Here is a 13068-nt window from a genome sequence, read left to right as displayed (position 1 = left end):
GTTGCTTTGGTCCCAGCTCTCTGCAGGTCATTCACTAGGTCCCCCCGTGTGGTTCTGGGATTTTTGCTCACCGTTCTTGTGATCATTTTGACCCCACGGGGTGAGATCTTGCTTGGAGCCCCAGATCGAGGGAGATTATCAGTGGTCTTGTATGTCTTCCATTTCCTAATAATTGCTCCCACAGTTGATTTCTTCAAACCAAGCTGCTTACCTATTGCAGATTCAGTCTTCCCAGCCTGGTGCAGGTCTACAATTTTGTTTCTGGTGTCCTTTGACAGCTCTTTGGTCTTGGCCATAGTGGAGTTTGGAGTGTGACTGTTTGAGGTTGTGGACAGGTGTCTTTTATACTGATAACAAGTTCAAACAGGTGCCATTAATACAGGTAACGAGTGGAGGAGAGAGGAGCCTCTTAAAGAAGAAGTTACAGGTCTGTGATAGCCAGAAATCTTGCTTGTTTGTAGGTGACCAAATACTTATTTTCCACCATAATTTGCAAATAAATCCATTAAAAATCCTACAATGTGATTTTCTGGATTTTTTCTCTCTCAATTTGTCTGTCATAGTTGACGTGTACCTATGATAAAAATTACAGGCCTCTCTCATCTTTTTAAGTGGGAGAACTTGCACAATTGGTGGCTGACTAAATACTTTTTTTCCCCACTGTATATGTGTGGCAGTTCTCACTTACTTTGAGAGCCTCCTCTGGCACCTTGTGTTGACTCCTCTCCAGGACGTACATATGAGAATGTGGAAGAAGAGTTAAGGAAGGCATTTTCAATCTGGAGCCATTGGGTTAGAATAATACATGTCACTGACACTTGCCATTTTAGATAATTATTAGCCTATGCAGTCCTTGAAGCTCTAACTTTCGGAGAACTCTGAGACATGTGGCATGTGGCATGGCAACGCATACTAAAAACGTCTACCTTTAAGCATCTTTTGTCCCAGTTATCTAAACTCAATTTCATTATTCATGTTTTTCAGCTCAGAGGTTCAAGGGTCCAAGAGCTTTTCAGTCCAGAGTTGAGCATAATCTAAAAACCCTGACTCAAACCACAGGGAATTAACATGCTGGGAGAGTTTGGTGCACAAACCACTGAGGGAAAAGAAAATGAATATTTGAAATTCCTTTCTACCAGCAAGTATAGACCAAAGCTTTATGGAATCCAATTGTTTGTAAGAAACAAGCATAAGAGAGCACTCAGAGGTTCAAAAGTATGCATTCTTCTGATCCAATAAAGAAAATCCCCAAACAATGAAGATTGAATAATCAATAAAACACTAAAAAGAATTACAATCATTATCAGATAATCAAAAGGATATCATATCCAAAGCGGATGACATCAGAGGGCTTCAGGGTGATGTAAGTCTGGTCTGGGATTCTCAGATCATTCACAAAAGTCTAGGGAGAAAATAGATAAAACTGTTTGTTTTGGTGCGTTTACATTAAAAGCTTCAGAAAAATCAACAATCATGATTAGTTCACTGCCATTGGAATAAAAACAGATACTGATGATAAAAGAGTTAGTTGTCACACTGGCAACAGGTCATTCCATTGCACACACATCCTCTGGAGTTTTCCTAGCTAGGTGCTGCTTAGCAGTTGCCTGTCTCCTAGTGAAATGTAAGATATACTACCTGTAAATTAAGGGATTAATGAGATTATGCAGTTATGCAATGGCCATCTGCCCTGAGTAGGCTCAGGAAGGCAGTCAGGGGACAGGTGGGTAGAGAGCAGGCTAACTCTGAGAGCACTCACACACCAGCAAAAGCTACACGACTTAATTACATTACACTCTGCATAATCTAAATTAAACCCACAATCCAGAGGTATAGATACTGTATCAAGTATCGCTTAGTGGAAGGCTATAGCCTAACAGTGCTTAAAAAAGGGCTCACCACCATAAGTAGACTAAATAAAGATAATTGTCAAAGTAATAGGAAAACAAACTGCCATGACACATTTCAGTAACATGCTTCTGACGTTCTATTCTGCTCTGTTTAGAGTTGGCTGCTCCAACTGCTGGTGCCAAGAGAAACACTACAGTCTTTCCCTCTCCTCAGTCCAGTGCTTTGCTGGAACAGTGCAATGAAGTGGCAATAGTAAAGCGGGAGGCGTCAGGGGGAGGGAGAGAGAGAAAGAGAGAGAGTGAGGCAGAAATAGAGCGAAAAAGACAGAGAGAGGGGTAGAGAGAGAGAAAGAAGGAGACCATAGAAAAGCAGAAAATGCTGTGCTCATTGCTGCTCTAGCAACTGCCTCTGGCACTGAGAGAGGGCTCTTTTGTGCTAAAGCCTGGGGGACTGGTAGTGGTCCTCTGGACCCTCCATGAAGTGGCTAGCTGGATCCTTTATTCAACATGTATGCAGGGGACAAGATGAGACTCACCCCGTTCAGGCTGCCCAGGTCCTTCACCATGTGCTCGTCTGTGGCTGGGTCGTAGTTGACGACAGCATGTTGCTTGTCCACACTGCGCGACTGTAAAACAAGACAGAGAACATACCTGAGCATCTCATACTGATGGGCAATGGCTAAGAAACCTCAGAGATTGGATACTGTCATGAGTTTAAGCAGTGAAACAAAATATCTGCAATGAAGGCTACATGCATGTACAGTAGATAACTGTGCTCATAGTCAAACAGATAGGCCTTTGAGTTTGCTTACATTCCTGCAAAGAATCACTATTACTCCTAACCAATACAAGCCGGGTCATTCTGGTACCCGCTGGATGAAGACGACCCAAGTCTGACACTGAACAGGCAAGGAGAGCACTTTACACAACTCAACAATTCATCCCTGTCCTCAACAAGCCACCAGCCGGCAGGGCAGGAGGATTAGAAAGACAGCTCTACTGTAGTTCTGCTCATTAATTAACGGGCAGAACAAAAACAGTAATTACGGCAGGCTGAGCCACTCTCTCTCTCTCTCTCTTCCACTCATTATCCACTCCAGGCCTCCTCTTCACCACATCAAAGACAGACCTTTCACCCACCTAACTCATTTGTTTAGTTATTACTGTTACTATCGTTCATTCATATTGTTGTCACCTACTGCATGTTAACCACAGTGGCAGTCGGTGCCATTTAAGATTAGGGAGGACAATCTTTTTTTTTTAATGAGCATGGCCTTATTTCTATTACAGGATATTGGATGACTGTCATTCATATTCCATTCACCCAGCTCAATGTAACATAGGCTTAGGCTACTACATGACTCTCAAATTGTCCCTATACTCATCATGAGGTTGCTACAACCTAGCCTACAAATGAAAGTTTAACGTAGGTGCACATGTCGAGAGACAAATTGGAGTAATCAAGGTGACAGACAGTGACACATTCAATACCACCTTGCACACGCTTGCCTGCATCTAGCTCATCTAGGGTGTAATCGTTAGTCCAAACAGTTGCAAAACTTTACGTTTTGGAACCAAAACTAGTGTTTCTATTGGACAAATTCAGGTACATGTCCTTCAGGTAGACCTTCATTGCAAAACAGTGTATTTTAAATCAGTTATTTGGTGACGTGAATATATTTAGTAGTTTTATCTAAAAAGGATAACTTTATTAATGTTGCACAATTTTTATGAAGTTCACTGAGTAGGATGGTCCTCCCCTTCCTCCTCTGAGGAGCCTCCACTGGTTAACCACTAATTTGGAGATTTTAGAGGCTCTAGTTTTATGGAGTAGCTATTTTCCTTTCTCAAATCAGCAGTGGGCAATTATAAATTGAAGCAATGCCTAGTACGATTATCCTGGTTTGTTTGGTATTACCATCAACACTTTGAAAGCTCTACAGTATTGGGTAATGTCCATGTAAAAGGATCCATGAGCATCAACATGAAGTTCATTGGAGCATATCAAAATTGGGTGTTAAATGAAAGCTAAGATTATTGTATACATTTTTTAGATGGAGGCATATATACATTTTCCAACCATTTTCGATCCTATAAATTAGGAAAAAGCAAAGGCTTTGATTTCTGGTCAAACAGATGGAAAGGGGGTCTTAGAAAACATCTACCAGAAATACATCACAACACACATCTTTTAGAGGGTGATGTCCATATACCTTTTTTTTTAAAGACTACAAACTGGCAGCTGCCTCCTGCTTCATATCTAAATCTAAAGGGGTGCTTATTCTACATAAATGCAATCTACCCCTTACAATTGAAAAAAGTGGAAATGATAAACAGGGCAGATTTACTTACATATGTTCCACTCTGTATGGAAGTAAAATAGCATTTGTATCTATTGATGCTTATAACTCATATGACAAAGATTTTCTCCCTTCTGTAACCAGAAGCCTGCTCAATTGATCAGATTATACGCTTATTATTGGAACTGGCATGAATGCCATTATTGATTCTAAGCTAGATACAGTACCAGTCAAAAGTTTGGACACACCTACTCATTCAAGGGTTTTTCTTTAGTTTTACATTTTTTTTACATTGTAGAATAATAGTGAAGACATCAAAACTATGAAACAACACATATAGTATCATGTAGTAACCAAAAAAGTGTTAAACAAATCAAAATATATTTTATATTTGAGATTCTTCAAAATAGCCACCCTTCACTATTATTCTACAATGTAAAAAATAGTAAAAATGAAGAAAAACCCTTGAATGAGTAGGTGGGTCCAAACTTTTGACTGGTAGCGTAGATCTGGACCTTCTCATAGCTCATCACAAGTGAATGCTTCCAATGCACTTAAACAATTTCTTAAAGATCTTAATCTTAATGACTGTTGGAGATTTCATAATCCCACAACTAAGGACTATACATGCTTTTCTGCTAGATTTTAGACTTTTCTCGAGAATTTGCTATGCTTTAACATCTACTGATATTAAAGGTAACATGGAATTTATAAAAAACATTCTGACCATAATCCCATTCTTTTGTACATTTCAAATCTTCCCAATGAAAAAATGTGCACTGAGATGGTTTAATAATACTTTACTACACAACTGACTTCATCTTTCAGTTTAGATCCAATTTAAAATCATTTTTAGAAATAAATTATCACTCAGTGGAGGACTCAACTATGGTATACACTACACATTTTTCCTCTAATTTACAGAAATGAAGACTTCAGAAGTCATTGGAAAATGCTGGAAGACAACTATTCAACAGAGAGAGAAATGTAGCTATAAATAAGTAGACTGGAACTTAATGACCTGTTTCGACAGAGCAGAATTCATTATGCAGAGGGTGTGACAAAAACACTATTTTCAAGGGAGTAGGCCTAGCCACTTACTGGCGCTGCATCTTAAACATGCTGAAACAAGATCATCAATACAGCTATTTAGATCCCCTACTAAGGGACTGATATCTGAGCAACTTTTAGAGCATATTATTCAGATTTAGAGTTATTCACATAGCTTTGATACTTCCTGGAGAACCTTACGTTGCCCAAACTTTTTCAGAAATAAACAGTTTTATTAGAGGAACCAGTCACTTTATCTGAACTGAAAGCTGCTCTTTTAAATATGAAGAAAGATAAAGCGTCTGGTATTGATGGAATATCTCCTGAACTCATTCACAACTTTTGGGATGAGCTAGGACCAGTTATTCTTGAATCGCTTAACATTGCTATTGAAAAAGAACAATTCCACAGAGACATCAACACAGCTACTATATCCCTAATCCCTAAGAAAGGAAAATAACTCACAAATTGTGCTAATTTACAGCCAATCAGTTTAATCGGAACAGAAATGAAGATGTACAGTGCATTCGGGAAGGATTCAGACCACTTGACTTTTTCCACATTTTGTTATGTTACAGCCTTATTCTAAAATGGATTAAATTGTTTTTTTCCCCTCATCAATCTACACACAATACCCCATAATGACAAAGCAAATACAGGTTTTTAGACATTTTAGCAAATTTACATAGGTATTCAGACCCTTTACTCAGTACTTTGTTGAAGCACCTTTGGCAGCGATTACAGCCTCGAGTCTTCTTGGGTATGAAGCTACAAGCTTGGCACACCTGTATTTGGGGGGTTTCTCCCATTCTTCTCTGCAGATCCTCTCAAGCTCTGTCAGGTTGGGGAGCGTTGCTGCGCAGCTATTTTCAGGTCTCTCCAGAGATGTTCGATCGGGTTCAAGTCCGGGCTCTGGCTGGGCCACTCAAGGACATTCAGAGACTTGTCCTGAAGCCAGTCCTGCGTTGTCTTGGCTGTGTGCTTAGGGTCGTTCTCCTGTTGGAAGGTGAACCTTTGCCCCAGTCTGAGGTCCTGAGCAGGTTTTCATCAAGGATCTCTCTGTACTTTGCTCCATTCATCGTTCCCTCGATCCTGACTAGTCTCCCAGTCCCTGCCACTGAAAAACATCCCCACAGCATGATGCTGCCACCACCATGCTTCACCGTAGGGATAGAGCCAGGTTTCCTCCAGATGTGACGCTTGGCATTCAGGCCAAAGAGTTCAATCTTGGTTTCATCAGACCAGAGAATCTTGTTTCTCATGGTCTGAGAGTCCTTTAGGTGCCTTTTGGCAAACTCCAAGCGGGCTGTCATTTGCCTTTTACTGAGGAGTGGCTTCCGTCTGCACACTCTACCATAAAGGCCTGATTGGTGGAGTGCTGCAGAGATGGTTGTCCTTCTGGAAGGTTCTCCCATCTCCACAGAGGAACTCTGGAGCTCTGTCAGAGTGACCATCGGGTTCTTGGTCACCTCCCTGACCAAGGCCCTTCTCACCCAATTGCTCAGTTTGGCTGGGCGGCCAGCTCTAGGAAGAGTCTTGGTGGTTCCAAACTTCTTCCATTTAAGAATGATGGAGGCCACTGTGTTCTTGGGGACCTTCAATACTGCAGAATTTTTTTGGTACCCTTCCCCAGATCTGTGCCTCGACACAATCCTGTCTCTGAGCTCTACGGACAATTCCTTCGACCTCATGGCTTGGTTTTTGCTCTGACATGCATTGTCAACTGTGGGACCTTATATAGGCAGGTGTGTGCCTTTCCAAATCATGTCCAATCAATTGAATTTACCACAGATGGGCTCCAATCAAGTTGTAGAAACATCTCAAGGATGATCAATGGAAACAGGATGCACCTGAGCTCAATTTCGAGTCTCATAGGTTCTGAATACTTATGTAAATAAGGTATTTCTGTTTTTTATTTTTAATACATTTTTAAAAATTTCTGAAAACCTTTCGCTTTCTCATTATGGGGTATTGAGTGTATATTGATGAGGAACAGTTTTTATTTAATTCATTTTAGAATAAGGCTGTAACGTAACAAAATGTGGAAAAGGGGAATGGGTCTGAATACTTTCCTGAATGCACAGTATGCCAAAGTTCCAGCCATGCGCCTAGAGAAAGTTATTAACAAGCTCATCCATCCTGACCAAACAGGGTTTATTAAAGGGTCTACCAACTGAGCTACAGGGGACCATGTATGTGAATCATCCTTTTATTATATCTACTGGCACTACCCATTCTAATCCATTTACCATTCAACGAGGATGTAAACAAGGTTGTCCCGCCTCCCCTATGCTATTTGCTCGCTCTCTTGAACCGCTGGCACAAAGCATAAGTCAAAATTCGTCTTCCTCGCATATCAAAATCAAACAAACTGAACATGCAATTTCTCTGTATGCAGATGACATAATGCTCTACGTCGCAAACGCTCAGAAATCCCTCCAGCCAATAATGTCTATTTTCACAGCATTCAGCCCATGGTCTGGTTACAAGATAAACTGGTCCAAATCAGCCCCACTACCGCTTAACTCCGCTATGGGAAGCGTGCAACTACCACCCATGATCCGTGTGAAGAAGCAAATCACCTACTTATACATTACCATATCCCCCGCTATTCACACTACTTGCAGGAATAACTACTTAGAAACCTTTCAAAAGATCAAAAAATACATAAAAATATTAACCGCTATGGCCACTTCTTTGAATGCTAGAACCTCAATTATTCAAATGAATGTCCACCCTTGTATCAATTTTATGAATTCCATGTTACCACTGCCGCCTCCTATAGGTTATGGTTCTAAACTTGACTCTGTCATAAAGAAGTTCATTTGGGGGAGAAAGAGACCAAAGATTAAATATGCAACACTCCACATATTTTCATATCTGTCACATGAGAATTGTGTTTTCCCGCTAATTGCATTTTGGAACATTCGCTAATAACCTATAGCCATGTACGCATTGTTGAGCTTATAATATGAAGAAATAAAACATTATCAACATTTTAAGCTAAACAGCCTCATTGCTTTAAAAAAATGTTTATGTGCAGTGGTTGTATGATTTTTGGATTGGTTGTCCAAGAACTGTCCCAGAGTCTGTTTTGAACCGTATATTTTTTGGGTGATGGGATGCCCATAATTTCGAGCCCTGGAGGGAATTATTTTATAAAGACATTAAAAAAAAAGTATATTTTATAGACTACCAAGGGTGGCCAACCATCCTCCAGGAGAGCCTTAAAAGGGGAGTATTGTATTTTGAGACAGGCTTGAATATGCAAAGAAGCCAATAGGAAGAGTGTAGCCTACATTTTTGTCTTTGGTAAAAAAAATTGTAATGCATTTTATTTGAAAAGTGTCATCCTTACATCATACAATTGTGTTACAGACCAAGTCACTTGAGCTTTAAAAAAATAAATAAAAAAATCTGTCCTACAAGTGGCAAAAAAAATAGTGAATGTCAAGCCCTGGATTGGTTCAGATTTGGTCTGGTCTGGACCAACCAAATTTGATCTTGTTTGGGGGCAGAGCTCATTAAAATAATAGCGTGTGTAGAATAATATCAAAATATGCAAAGGAGGATATTACATATTTCTACCTGTGTACCTATTTAGGATACATCACCATGAAGAGAATGGCATTCATATCCAGAATTATGCACTTCTGTGTATTACAGATCAGGGACCCATGATGAAATTCCGTTACTGGGTGTAAATCCACAACTTACTGTAGTTCAATAACCAAAATAGATTTTTTCAAAGCCAATATGTTATGTCATAGCTGACACCCCATTCTTTCTGCAGAGTTTTTGGGAAACGTGTGGACACAAAAAACAGATGGAGATTTTATCAAAATTATTTTACCAAACTTTGCATCTGCACAGTTCTTCCAGTAAATGTTTTTTTTTGTACAAGTTTCAGTGTAAATTGTTAAAAGTGGTCGTTGTGCATAGAGTTGTATGACTTGTTAAACTTGAAATCATTTTTTTTTGTTTAGCATACATTTTAAGTGAAAGTTCCGTTACCGTGGAATTGCCCTTGACATCAAAAAGTCTGGTCTCAAATAATCAATAAAACACCACTCAGTTACAACATTACCCCACTTTCCAAGAGGAATGTCAATCTATCTTATCTGAGACTAATGCGACCTCTGGCACCCCACAGCCGTGCAGATGTGCACAGTGACCAATACAGTTGCTCTATTTATATAGGGACTTCATGGCCTACTTGTTGGGCTTGTGGAGGCACATACTGTTCACACAGACTGTAACTGTTACGGAGAGACAACATCAAGGCCCTAAACAACTTTCACTTGAAATGGCTCCAGTTCCACATCTGTCAAAAAGCCAAACGGAATGCTCACGTTACAGACAGTCACCAAACTTCGGTTTATGTGGGTATTGTCATTTTACATTGCAAATACAAAAACAAAAGATTATACAATGCCAAAAAGGGACAAGACTGAAATATGCTTGGGCTGTAGCACATGCCAGACCAGAAAGCATGCACACTTAAAAAGAGGGAATATAAGTAAGCATAATTTCCAATAGGAGAGGCTGAGGTTTTGCTGGAGCCAGTGATGCCTGAATGTGGACAAGAGCAACTTTTCAATTCTACAAGCAGATGTGGTGGGCTGGTCATTTTGAGCAGACCACAGTCTGAGGAAAGTTTATAAACTATTTTCAAGACAGCATTCTTTTTTCCAGTGGCTTAAATACAGAGAGAAGGCAAGAGCGAGAAGTACACAGAGAGAAACTCCCGAATGATACCAAACAGAAAACTAGAAAACATGGAGAAAAATAGCACGGTGGAATGTGTCAGTTGCATTTTGCTTTGACATTTGCCAGAGGCAATTCTCCTAGCAGGCACTGCTCTTAAAACACCCTTGTAACACACAAACACAAATAAACACCTCTCATGTACACACAGGTCATCTCCCACAGATCTCTCGTACATTAACCTAACTTATTTTCCTTGAGTCAGGACCCTAATATAGGCTACGTCCTTTCACAAGAAGGTGGATGGACAGTTGATTGGCTAAGTGTCACATGACAGGCTGATGGTGTTTGGTGTCTAAACAGAAGGTGCTACGGATGTCATACGGTAATCCCTAAAAACGCACCACCTCCATACAGCTACGACTGGAAGTGACTTTTCATAGCAGGTTAGGAGATCATTTTCGCTAATCCTAACCCTTTTCCTAACCTTAAGCTAATTCTCCTAAATTGCTATGTTAATTATCCTAACCTGCTGCATAAATTCTCCTAATCTGCTACGAAAAAGTCACTTCCGGTAGTAGCTGTATCGAAGTGGCGTGTTTTTAGGGAATCTTGACGTCGTACACACCTGCAGCATGAGCTCGCACTCCTCCCGGCCCACAAAGATCATCTCCGGTGGCAACCGGTGTCTTGTGCCTGAGCTGCTGACCAGGAACCATGACGTCACACTCATCTTGGAGCCCCAACTCAGAGCCTTCTTAGCATCCTGGGAGGGGTGAGAAGACGTGATATTAGACAACATGTAAAGCAGTATATTCTTGTTGTCACCACATTCACAGCAATTCTGGTACAAAATTTGGACAACTAACAACTCAATCAAATCTTTTCAGATCTATTAACAACACACATCTGATAATCTGCCTTGACAGTTGACATTATCCTAAGGCAGGGGTCGGAAACAGGCGGACCGTGGGCCAAAACCACCCCCCGCCCCCAAAGTTAAAAATAAAAATGTTTTAGAAAGAGGGGGATTTTAGTTTTTGGTATAAAAAAAAATAACTAAAATCATCAGGAATTAAGATACAAAAAGTAGTTTTATTTAGGAAATCTTATCCCAAGTATTCCCATGAATAGAACAAAATGTGATTGTGTCTTACTAACTAGGTTTCCATCCAATTGGCGACAAATTTATGCGAATATTCTAAAATCTGCATAAAGAAAATATGAGCATTTTCCTACCAGTGGTGTTTGCACCAAACTGACTTGTTGTGGGTAAAAATCAGTGCATGATGATGTAGTCCACACATTTACTTTTCACTTACATTTTCATGCAACCAATAAAAATCTAATGTTCATTGTGTTTCCATCGCATTTTCACAAATGGTTGCGTTAAATAGCAAATGTGCCTACTCTGGTCTTAGCACTTGCACTACAGCCAACAACTTGCAGATACAGTGCGGGTAAGCTCTGCGGGTAGGCTACATGATTGGATTGTTAAGGATAAGATAATTTTTTTATTTGTCAAACGGCAGTCTAGCATCGATCATGATGTCACCAGAATAAGACCCTTGACAGTTATTGGAAAGTAGCATCAAGCTCATCACCGTGCACTTTCACCACCCTGTGAAGTTCATCATAATTTATTTAATCTGTAGCCTAATAAACTGCATGGTTTCCCGAGTCGTAGTGGGAGGACCACACACCATATCATCACGTGACTCCAGGTTTACCTCAATATGGTGATTATTATATCAATATATGCGCAAAAAGGTGTTTCCACCGCCATGTCGCGCATAATTAAGTGTACAGACACAAAAAGATCCCACCACGTCGAACGAACAAATTATCTGTCAGCATTTTTTAAATTGTTTCCGAAACTTCCCGTTTCCATCACAGCTTTTTAAACGGTATGACTTTACTAGCATAAAAACTGTGGATGGAAACATGGTTAATGTAATCAAGGCTGAATCTAGTTGTGTCCCCCTCTTCTCAGGTATGTCTGGTTGTGTCATCAAGTGATGCTCATCACACACCACACCCAACAAAGGCTGACAACACAAACACAAGGATTCCTTTTTCAATACAGGCCCGCGGAAAAGGATAAGGAGGAATTTCCTACATGTTTATGCCCCAATTTATTTTCCTAAAATCTGAGCATGACACTTAGCTCGAACTGTTTCAAACACAGCAACCTACAGTCTACAAAAGTCTACATGAGGGTATTATCTAGCTCTCGAAAACCCTTATTATACATAGGATTTTCAGCGGTTAGCGTCGCCCACGGTTGGCTGTGTGTGAACTACAATTCCAACGCAATGTTTTCACGTTTAGAAACGTCAACAATCATCGCTTGCGAAACGGTTTTCGAAACATATGCTGACATGCCCCTTATTTTTCATATCAGCGAGAAATAATCTTTCAAATGAAAAATGATACACTTACTGTAGCAGTTTTGCACATATCCATACGCTGTGTGCGCCTCCAGTTGACGAACTACACTTCCTCCCCAGTTACGCTTACACACAGGCATTTGGAGCATGCTGGATAGCTAATTAGCACAGGTGGCTGCTTATGTCTTCCGTCTGTCTCCCGTAAACAAGCGCTGTAACATGGAGATATTGCCGTGTGGGAACACCAACCATAACCCTATAAAAGGTGTGTAGTAATTTCACTTTTTTAAATGTTTTATTATTATTTCTCCCCGATATGAAAGATTAGTTCCTTATGTTTCCAAAACATTTTCTTCTCAGGACAACCAGGGCTACAAGTACAAGACAAAACAAGTTGACATAAACAGTTGCATTCATGAGTTTTATTGACAAATGTAAATAAAAAATAAGGTCTGCGAAAGCAAAAACCAGATAAAAATGAATTTATATGAATTCTTTAAATACAGAAATGGTTTGCTCACCGGGAAATGAATATCCAACTAGTCAGTGACAACTGTGTGAAGTTTGAAGTTTGTGACATAAACTATGTGAGCTTATTACAGTATTATAGACCAGGTCCTGGGATTTCCTATGATCTTCTATGTAGAAGAACCCCTTACCTTCTAACAACCTGTGTAGCTTGTGAGCGCCATAAAGCAAAACATGTTACATGTGCGTGTTCGTGAGAGTCCCAGCTTTTCATAGATAGCTTTAATAGCTTGTAGCTTTAAT

At 40.0% G+C, this 13068-nt stretch overlaps 1 protein-coding gene across 2 annotated transcripts in view; it reads right to left on the bottom strand.

Moving 5' to 3' along the window:
- LOC121544474 (centrosomal protein of 170 kDa protein B-like) overlaps positions 1-13068 on the bottom strand; it is a 51041-nt gene that overhangs the window by 36263 nt on the left and 1710 nt on the right. For both annotated transcript variants that reach the window (XM_045209146.1, XM_045209145.1), the window contains exons 2-5: positions 10536-10673; positions 2387-2476; positions 1324-1402; positions 689-747 (exon numbers count right to left, since the gene is read on the bottom strand). In XM_045209146.1, the coding sequence (XP_045065081.1) occupies positions 689-747; positions 1324-1402; positions 2387-2476; positions 10536-10640 (333 nt within the window). In that variant the 5' untranslated portion in view covers positions 10641-10673. The remainder of the gene's footprint in view (positions 1-688; positions 748-1323; positions 1403-2386; positions 2477-10535; positions 10674-13068) is intronic.

Source organism: Coregonus clupeaformis, chromosome 29 (assembly GCF_020615455.1).
Source record: "Coregonus clupeaformis isolate EN_2021a chromosome 29, ASM2061545v1, whole genome shotgun sequence".
In the NCBI taxonomy this organism is placed as follows: Eukaryota; Metazoa; Chordata; class Actinopteri; order Salmoniformes; family Salmonidae; genus Coregonus; species Coregonus clupeaformis.
Note: the sequence above shows the minus strand (reverse complement) of the source record. Positions and strands in the feature narration are given on the sequence as shown.